Raw genomic sequence first — 10,661 nt, 5'->3', positions numbered from 1 at the left:
AACACAAATTCACCTTGTATTCTCACTCTGAGGATATAAAGTGATGATACAAAGAACAACTTGGTTGTTCTGTAAAACTTCAAGTATATCACCTTTCAGTCCTGGCTGGCACACCTGGAATTCATACAGCCTTTGGCTTTTTTCAGATAGAAGAAACAATGGTACTGGGACCATCATGCAGGAACATCCTCAACTGTTCCAGTAGCAGCAAAAAAGCCCACAAGTGAAGGTAAGGTTTAGCTTGATGTCACAAATTATAAATGGTTAAAGAAAATTTGCTTTGTGCCTTTTTTTTAACACACAAGTATCCTAGATAAGAACAGCTAAAAATTATATTGCTTGGCTTGGTATTGGGCTGGTAACTTTAATATGTGTAGTAAGATCAACAGATGTCAACCTGTCCTAATTATGTTGAAAAAAATCAGAGGAAAAAGTGGTAGCAACTATTTCCCCTTTAAGAGTACATGCAGATTGCTGCTTCTGGCATGCATTCTTCTTGCTTCAGACCCCATCTGTACCAATCTATGCTTCAGGAAATGTCACATAAAGTATTTCTCAGCCTTTTTTCCCTGGAATAGTCCCCTCCCTGCCCTTTGACACTTGAAGAATTTGGGTGCTTTTGTTCTGGGTCAGGAATAAGTAAAAACTGATAGGGCTGTTAAGACTGAGTTTATTTGTACCAGCTTGTAAATTAGAAGGGAAAGAAACGAATCATTACAGATGTTGGTGGAAAAAACCCTTGGGATCAGATTTCTGAAGAAGGTATTTTACTTTGTCAATATATTTGTTTACTAAAAATACACCACTGAATGACTACAAACTGTTACAACAGACACTATTCACGCTGACTGTGGCACTCGCCCTTTCTTGGGTGCTTGTTTCAGTGATTTTGAAGACTTCTTGGCTGACTGGATTGATTTGGCAGCTTTGGGTGTTGCAAAAGACTTCGCTTCAGGTTTTTTTGGAGTCTTTTTCATGTCTTTTTCTTTTGTTACTTCCTTTGGCTTGCTGACCTGCTTTGCTTTTTTCTGTTTTGGTGATGGCTGCAAGTCTGCTTGCTCTCCTGTAACATCAGGTTTTGATTTTGGAGTCTCTGGAACAAGAGGCTGTTTCTTTCTCTTCCCGAGGGGTGTTTTACTTTTCTTGCCCAAGCTGTCAACCTTTCCTGCACTTGGTTTGGTTTTCTGTATTTAAGAGAGACAAAAAATTACCCTTCCACTTAAGAAAGTTATTTCAAGCTTTTCAGGAAAATGAAAATTATTGTAAGTGACAAATCCTTTTTATCAATGAACCTGAAAGCATGTGCTTGAAATGTGTTAACACACACTGTTCCCTAAAGAGAAAAGAACAATTTAAACAGTTCAAAATCTTTAGTTTTAACTGAAATATGAGTTTTGCAGTATTATGAAACAATTACCTTCAGCTCAGTTAGACTCTTTGTTTGTATAGGCACCAGTTGTGGAATTTCCTCATCATCATGTTCACCTGGTTCTTGGACTATTTCCTCTTTTTCTTTTATTTCAGACTTCTGAGTAGCAGCAGCAGCTTTACTTCCAGTTGTCTCAGTGACTTGACTTGACTTCAGTTTTTTAGCTGTCTTCTTTGGTTTCTTGGGTTTTGCCTTCTAGAGTTAATCAGAAGTTTATCTCAGACAAATCCCCATGATATTTCTACATGTATAATAACTGTTTTAATGTGGTTAAAAATTAGAAGGTGTAGCAACATTAATTTAAAGACAGACTCTTGTTCAACAGACCCAGACTGATCAACCATATGTAAAATAAGAAAAAAATGCATGGCATGCAGGTTATTGTGAATATCTCACAACTATAACAGTGTCAAGGTTACAGTCTTTAAGGTGAATATTCAGATTCCAAATTTACTTCAGACAAACTAACACAAGCAGAACTCAGTACAAAGGAATAGCCAATTACTTTTTTACAAGTATAAGCCCCCCTATATGTACAAATATATGAGCTTATGAATTATTCAGATGCCACTGATTAGCCAATAAAAACAGATGCATAGTCTGAATCCACATATATGTTAATGAGTGTATTTTCAGAAGGCAAATATGAATAAACAATACAAGCAAAGTTCTAACATTGAATTTCACATCTCTTTAGTTGTGACTAGAAACATTCATTTCCAGTTTGCCTTACAATCCCTCAGGGAGTTTCCATAATTTCATCATTACTGAGAAATTGAAGCACTGAGACTCTGATGGCCTAACCCATAAACACCTGGGACCAACTGCTAAAATGTTTAAACCCAACACTACAATGCATAAAAGGAAGACAAAGAATGAGATGCACCAATCTGACTTTATGCAAAGTTTGGAGAAAATTTGTTTTACCTTTACTTCCTTCTTTTTGAGAGGTGGCTCTGTGTCAAGCTCATCCAGGTTGGAGACATTTGCAGTAAATATTGGAAGCGCAACTGATTTAAGTGTTTTGAGGTGAAGAATTTTTACATTTTTCCAATTCTGCAACAAAAACAGTGCATTATGTAAGAATAACAAGGCTGAAGAGTGAACTTGGCTTTAACACAGTCAATCAGCAGTACCTTTGGTAACTTTTTAGCAATCACTTGTGCTGCTGCAATGATATTCTCCAGGATCTCATCCACTTTCATTCCAGTGTGACCTATACGTGTTGTGCTGAAACAACAGATGAATAATATTTATATGTGGGCAAATAAACACTCTTTGTTACCTGTATTTAGGCATACCCAGAAATGGAAAAATTCCATTTATCTACAATTATTTTACTTTCATAAAGGATGGACGGCTATTGGAGAAATCTTTTGTAATAGCAGTTAGAAGACATTCACCTGTATTTTACTTGGATATGGGACTTCTGCCTTATATTATGAAGCATATTACCAATTTAGATACACAATATATGAAAAAAATTTTACTAGTTTTTTGAAAATAGTTTTTAACAGGAATATTTTTCTAAGATTGTACATGCTGTTTGACACTGACAGGTGACTAGAAATTCCTTCAGTATAAGGAAAAAGACGTGAAAAGTAGAATTTTACAGTAAAATTTCTTAAATAGAACTACTGATTTCTTTATACAGGTTAAGGTTCAAAATTACTCCTATTTGGAATGTTGACCTTTAACATTTTATTCACATATTAAGGGACTAAAAAGAACTCAAAATTGCTACAGTTAAGGTACAACCATCCTTCAAGTGAAGTATTAATATATTCATACTTACTAACAGCACCCTTTGTTGTTAACTGGGAGTGTAGTCCCTTGGATATGTTTTTCTAGTTCCTTAGCAAGATCTTTGGCTTTCAGGTTTACAGATAAAGGTGCCCTAAAAGAGAAAGGGAGAGGATAAAAAAGGAAATAATTAGAAAACCTGAAGCAAAGCTAACACCCTGCTTTACTAAGAATCTGGTATTAAAAAAAGGTAATGAAAAATGGATCTACAAAATTCAAAGACCTACTTTTTCTTTTCATAGAAGTGTTTTCCTAGATGTGAGGGCAAGAGCCTCCTGATTCGGTCATCAGACAGAAAGAGATCGAAGCTGTTCAGGAGGCGCCGCTTTGCTTCAAACAGTTTATACTCCTTTTTGAGAGTCTTGTAGGAGATGATCTGCAATGCAAGGAACAGTTTAGTCCCCACTGCTGAAAAGGCAGCCTAGAACACTTCTTAGAACTGCACAGAATTATTTTAGATTCAATATACAGAAGACAATCAAAAGGCACTGATCCTTTTCCTTTTGTTTTAAGAATCAAACAATATGTAACTGTTGCATAGTGATTGAACTTGAGTAAATGGTAACATCTAAATCAAGAGTAAATACAATAAAATAATTTTATAATTTTATTACTAGTAGCATAAACAATCCAATCCAGTCCAAAGGACTCTATTCAAACATTCTGCATTTTTCTAGTTGCTTACTCAAACTTAATACTGAGCATTTATCTAAAAATTTTATCTGATTGCTAAAAACTCTATTTCAAACTGAAGAAATTATTCTGATTAAATGTTGAATTTCAGAAACACTACAGTTTGAATAGTCAGGAAAATCTTACTAGAGATCATTAACTTGGCATCATTGAGATTACCGTATTAAATAGAAGAAAACAGCAACTACTGTCCCTTTTATTTTGGTACAAGAGAAATTACATGCCACCAAGCACCTCTCTTACCTGGCTAATACTTCTGATCCCATTCTGGATTAGAAGTTTCCTGTACAGATTTTCAGTCTGTTCTGCTGATAAATTTGGCTCATCCTTTGTGAACAGGCAAACCTCAGCTGTTTCTGGTCGAATGCCATGGGGCAGTGGTCTACAATGAGAATGACACAGACAAAGAATGTCTAATAAGAGAAAGCATTTTTTTTCCAGAGCTAGATCTACACTAAGGGATCATTACTCTTTAAAACTACAGGGAAGCTCTTGTATTTAGATTCTGTTAACTACTCAACATCTTCAGTGGAACCTTGGGGGATTTATTTTGTCGAGTTTCAAGACTGAAAGGCAACCACAGAACCAGTATGCTCTGTGCTTAAGGATGGCACAGCCCAGCCCCAGTTACACCAAACTGGGGGCAAAGCAGTGCTCGAACCCGGCCGTTCTCACCCTCGGCACGGGAGGACCAGGAGGGGCCGTGGCAGCCAATCCCTTACGCTCAGAATCAGCAAAGGGCTCTTTCCAAGTCAAAGGACACGAGCAGCCCTGTAACCACACAGGGTTAGGCCGGCGCTGAGTTTCTTACATTCTGATGAGTTTTGCGACCCGCGGGACCTTCCAGACCGTCACCAGGAGGTGGACGCTCTCGCCCTCGTTGAGGAACAGCGCGTCTCCCTTGGCCTTGCTTCTAGAGAAAGCCAGGAGAGCCTCCACCGCCTTCTTCACCTGCAACGGCACCACAGCGGCCAGAGCCGCAGGTAAACCCCGGGCCGGCCCGGGAACGCTCCGGGTGTTCCCGCCCGACCCCCCGCGAACACTCCAGGGGCTCCATCCCGGCTCCCCGCGAACGCTCCAGGGGCTCCATCCCGGCTCCCCGTGGTCCTCGGGAACGCTTCAGGGGCTTCATCCCGGCTCCCCCCGGTGCCTGGGCACGATCCAGGCGCTCTGCCCCAGCTCCCCCCGGTACCTGGGCACGATCCAGCTGCTCTTTCTCGGCTCCCCGGCCGCGCTCCGGCCGTTCCGTCTCTCCCGCCATGGCCCCGCCGGCTCCACGTGCCGCGGCTGCGCCTGCGCGGGGGCCCTTTCCGGGGCATGGCGGGGCCGTCCGGGGCGGGGCTGCGGGCAGGGGGCTGGCGGTGGCGGTATCGACGGAGATGCCGATGGCGCTCCCGGAGCAGCGTCCCTACCCTCGCACGCAGCTGTGCCCAGCGCGGCCGCGGGCTCAGCCACCTCGGAGCGGAGCAGTGCCAGCCGGGGGTCAGGGCTGTGTCCTTCCCGGCTCCAGGGAAGGCCGGGCGGCCTGTGCCCATGGCAGAGTGCCCTCACGCTAGGAAAAGGGGAGTTGTAGTCGCCTTGTTTTATTGATGGTGCTGCGCTGGTCCAGGCAGGGATGCTGTTGTCCCCCTTTGCCCGCCGGGAACGCGGTCAGGTGGCTCTTGTTCAGCTGGGCTGTCCCTCGGGTGCCTCCGGCAGAGCCGCTCCCGGCGCTCCCTGCCCGGCCGCTCATTGCCGCTCACTGCCGGTCACTGCCCGGCCGGTCACTGCCCCAGGGGGCTGCGCTGTCCCAAATCCACGCTTGCAGCTGCCCTTTGTCGAGCATTGACAGGTTTGTGCTGCCTGATCGCTGTGACCTGTGCAGGGCCCTCTGTGCCTGTGTCCTCAAGGGCAAGGATTGATCCCCAGGTTTGATGCCACCTGCAGACTTGGTGTGACCGTGCTTGGGTCACTAATAGAGATACTGAATAGTTCGTGTCCCAGGATAAATCCTAGCAGTACTCCATTTATTACTGGCATTCAGGTAGAGTACAAGCCTTTAGCTCTGCCCTCAGAGCCCTGTTCAAACAAACCCATTTAGTTGGTTGCTCAACCCCCCGCCATCGTATTTGGGATGAATTAATTGGGCATTGTCTTCAGATTCCTTCTTTGAAGCGTATCCCAAATTTTACCTCCTGTGTTACTGTCCCTTTGCACTGGAGTGCGGTTCTAACTTCCCTGTTTAGCTAAGCCAGTCTCCTTCCTCACAGATTACTTGTTTTCCTGAGTTGTCAGGAGGGACTGTTGTTATAGTTGGAGGAGGACAACCTTAAACCTTCTGCCAGCTTTGCCCTTCAGAGCTGCCTCCCACAGGATCCTGCCTGCAGGTTCTCTGAATAAACCAAAGTGTGTGTGTGTCATGGAGTCCAGGGCCTGCCTTCTGCTCCTCATCTTCCTCAAACACTGCGTCTTGAACTCTGCTGTTTCTGGGTCCCTTCTGTTGAGGCAGGCACGGATTGTCACATGCCAAACCATTTCTTCCTCATGTATGACTAATAAAGGCAGGAGTGGTGCATCTCCTGTTCAGTTTAGAAATGCACACACTGACAGGGAAGCAGCTTGATTGCGAGGTGCTTATTCCATCCATGCTGGATAAATACATTGTTCTCAGATAAAAATCTAGCCTGGAGTTATTTTGGCCTCATTCCCAGAGCGCTGTGTGTGCCCTGGCAGCTCTGGCTTGTCTGCATTCACCACACAGGTGAGCTGCTACCTGGGTAACGCAGCTCTGCATAACCAGGGCTTAAATATGCGTGAAATCAGGAGTCTGAGTCATTCACTTATCTCTAGATTTTTTCCTGCTCTTTGCCTATTTATGTTTTTTATTCCTTCCATCAGATGTCTTGCGACAAAATTTGTTGCTCCATCAGTGTGCCAGTAAAGAAACTAAAATACCCTAGTTTTGTGACAGGCTTCTTTATGTAGTTTATATTTTCATTCTGCTGTTAGTGTTTTTTTCAGAAATAGTGGGATAGTTGATGGCTTCAAGACATGTCCAGACTTATGAAAGAATTATAAGGACATATATTGATTCTAAAGAGTGAAAAAACCTAGATCCTGTTGTGATATTTGAACAAAATAAATGAAACTGGCTAAGAAAAGCTATGCTTTGTTCCCCTGTTGTATGAAGTGTTGATTAGAGAAATTACTGAAGGTGAGAAATATGCTGGGTAGCCAAAGAGGGCAGACTCGTTAAAATCTTTTCAGTACTGGTAGAATTTAGGCATGTGATCCTAACTGTGCTGTTTTATATTCTGATAATTGTATTAGCCTTGCTTCCATCTTTGCATATTTTAGAGCAGCTGCATTTTAATAAAACATCAGCATACTAGTGTGACATGTTAAAACAAAATAGAAAAAATCAGATGACTGGAACATCTCTCTGAAAATAAGCCAGGCTTGTCTTGTAAGATGTGATTGAACAGCACATTTGAAGCCTGACTGTACTGGGTCAGTGTAGCATTAATAGGATAAAACTAAAAGGACTATTAGTGACTCAAATTCAAATTTTTCACATATCAGTCTCATCCAAGTACATTTTTCTGAACAATTTTAGGTCTGACATGACTGAATGTTACTAGATGTGGTTTAACTGACTTAGTATAATCATTTTCTCCTTAAAGGTACTTGACATAGCTAACAGAGCTGTCTTGGAAAAATTAAGTTAATCTCTGGATAAGAAATATTTCAGCTTAATACAGCATGCAATGTGTATAAAAGAGTGCACTTTTAATTTAGCAAGTTCATCAATTTACAGTTACTCCTGCAAGGAAATTAGGTTTGTTAGATGAGTGTCATTGCTGTACACTATCCTGCTGTAGCTCTCTATGTAACCTTTTTGACTATGAAAATATATATTTTTCTTTAAGCCATTTGTGTCACTGATTTAAATGCTAAGATGTAAAATAATTGCAAACAATTCTACCTAATTACTTACATGAGGTATTTCTCATGTATGCCTAATTTTATACTTTCTCATAGCAAAAGAGAAGTACAAATAGCAATTGTTTCTGCTGTAAACAGATCTTTGTGGTTTACAATTATTCAAGTTCCAGGTTTATGTTCCTCCAGATTATTTGATGGCAGATGTCAAAATCCCAGGTCTCTGTAAGTGCACTTCTTGCAACAAAACTAGCACAAAGACTCTGCAGAGATTAAAACAGGAGTAAGGAGTCCTCTGTAAGAGACCTCAGAAGAGAATATCTCCCCAGATGCAGAGTTCAAGACTGGTTTTCCTTAGGTGGGGTTCCTCTGCAGCCCCAGTGGCAGCCCCAGCTGTTCCCTGGCTGGCAGGCACAGGCTGCTGGTGGGGCAAGTCATTCCCTTGTTCCAAGACTGTTTCAGAACAGGCTCCTGCCACTGTGACAGGACCTTTCCTGTTCTAACGCTGTGCCTATCACCACTTCTAGAGGGCTTAACAAGTGACAGGAACACTGCCCCAAGTACTTTTTTGTCATCCAACATTTCACCTGGTATGTCTCTTATTACTTCTTTTATTCAGAAGTACATGGACTTTTTCAGATGTTTGTAACTGAGGGGAGATGTAGAAAAATCCAATTTGTGCTGGAAGTTGATACTTTTCAGGAAGGAAAGGCAATGAAAGGATATGTATTATCAAAGATATATATACACAGACAACAGATTTTGGGTTTGTTAGCATAAATTTCCATTTTATATTAAGACTAGAATCTTTTCTAGTATTTCTTCAGAGGAAAAGTCTTGTCAGGTTCATAGTGCGTTAAAATAAACACAAGGAAAGAAACAAGTTCACAATATAAAATCTTCAGTAGTAACTCCAGTTTTGTTGGTATATTTTTCTGTACCAAATCCTCTATAGGGTATACAAAAACAGCAGAATAAGTAAGAGCCTTTAAGTACCAGTTCAGGAAGAAAACAGTCTTGTCTGGAGTACATTTCATCTGCTTTATCATCATAATTTAAACAGTCTGCATTAAGAACCCAAAAGTCAGAGTAATACAGAATCGGGTACTTGGGACATTGAAACAATCTTTTTTTCCTTAGGTAAGATTCAATAATAAACACTTATAAAAACGCATTTCTCATAATTAACATGATTTTTAATATATGGACTGGTGCCATAAGTAGTCTAAAACAGAGGTTGTTCATTGAGCACTTTTCACTGAGCTTTTCATGCCACTGAAAAAGATCTGCAGAGGGGCATGAAAGTCACGACCAGCAAATATCCTCATGGATAAACCTCCTTAAAGCAGCTGCTTTTCTTACAATACTGTTACACCATCATCAAGAGCTTGCTGCTGTTCAGGAATACAATTTACTACCAGAGCAAGTGTCTCAGGAAAGCAGCGTCACCATGACTGCGTTTGAGTTCCTGATTGTCTGCAAAGATGACCAAGGAGGCTGGAATGGTTTCAGGTGGGCAGCTGCTGGCAATGTTACCAATTTCTCCAGAGTGTGCTTTGCTTCTCGTCACTTACACAAACAAGGAAATATTTTCCTGTTGCCAAATAGTTAGTACTGTTGCACATTCAGATTTTTTTTGCTTTACATTTAGTTTGTTACATATACCAAGGTTTTCAGTTCAAAGACATACAAGGTCTTTATAGATTTTTTTGGTTTTCTAAGTTACATCATGGCTAAACAAGCCATATCTACACTAGAAACTTTGGGCAGCAATCAGAGGGAAATAGGTACAATCCTCATTGCTGTTTTAATGGGGGAAAAACCCACCCAAATTCCTCCTTTCTGCAGAAACACTCTCAGTTTTGCTGGTGTGAGTTCCAGCCATGTCAGGATCCAGGAATGCTCTGCCAGTGTCATGTGCAAGCACAGTTACCCTGGCAGTGCTTCTGCTGTTCCTGTAGCTTCAATTCAACTTCCAGTTCCTTCTTTTCCCTCTTCCTCCCAACTGGTGTGGTCACACAGCTCCATTAGTTTTGTTTCATCTTCAAGGCAGCATACCACATTGTCACACAAGGAAGTATTCAAAATGGTCATTTAAAAAAGTTTATTACATCAGTGAATCAGCAAATAGTATTTATTTCCAACAAAGCCACATTATCTTTTTTTCTTTCATCTAGATTTAGCTGTACTTAATAGTAGTAAAAATGGGACTACAAAATGTAGAATGGAGATGAAATGAAAAAGTTGAGATGTGATCTGAGGACTATTCAAACACAATGTACTTCCAGCTCTTCTACCCAAAATGCAGCCAAATTTGTGCAGATTTATTATTATGTTTTCATATCAGTATATCTGCCATAGAATGGAAATATTTTATACCCAAATATAAACTTCCTACAGGATAGAAATATCTTTAATTGCATAATGTGGATTCTGTTAATGGATTTGTAATAACACAGCCTCCCTTTACAGACAAGGTGACATTAACTGCATTTATGGAAATGTAATCAAATGCACTAGATGGGATGAGTAAGGGAAATACTCAGACTTTCTATCTACTGATATTCCAACCCACCAGATGATTATTCAGTTTAATAATAAATATTCAGTCCAGCCTCATAATAATGAGGTTTTACAATCCCTCATTAAGTTCGCTCAAAAGTGGAAAAATTCTGCTGGAGCATCATGTACTCTTCAGATGCATTTCAATGCCTTAAAAAAAAAGTTTTAAAAGATCTAACAATTTAGGAACCTAAGTAAGTATTCTCCAATAGTGGTCTTTGCAAATTTCAAATCCATGAGCTCATCAAGACAG

At 40.9% G+C, this 10,661-nt stretch overlaps 1 protein-coding gene across 1 annotated transcript; it reads right to left on the bottom strand.

Moving 5' to 3' along the window:
- Window positions 1-650: 650 nt before the first annotated feature.
- RSL1D1 (ribosomal L1 domain containing 1) lies at window positions 651-5,224 on the bottom strand. Its single transcript, XM_071571543.1, has 9 exons — window positions 5,118-5,224; window positions 4,737-4,876; window positions 4,169-4,307; window positions 3,460-3,608; window positions 3,225-3,326; window positions 2,566-2,659; window positions 2,357-2,485; window positions 1,418-1,624; window positions 651-1,184 (listed from the first exon to the last, which is right to left on the bottom strand). The coding sequence occupies exons 1-9, from the start codon at window positions 5,184-5,186 to the stop codon at window positions 840-842; spliced, it is 1,374 nt and encodes a 457-aa protein (XP_071427644.1). The 5' UTR covers window positions 5,187-5,224; the 3' UTR covers window positions 651-839.
- Window positions 5,225-10,661: the final 5,437 nt, after the last annotated feature.

Source organism: Pithys albifrons, chromosome 16 (assembly GCF_047495875.1).
Source record: "Pithys albifrons albifrons isolate INPA30051 chromosome 16, PitAlb_v1, whole genome shotgun sequence".
Taxonomy (NCBI): domain Eukaryota; kingdom Metazoa; phylum Chordata; class Aves; order Passeriformes; family Thamnophilidae; genus Pithys; species Pithys albifrons.
Note: the sequence above shows the minus strand (reverse complement) of the source record. Positions and strands in the feature narration are given on the sequence as shown.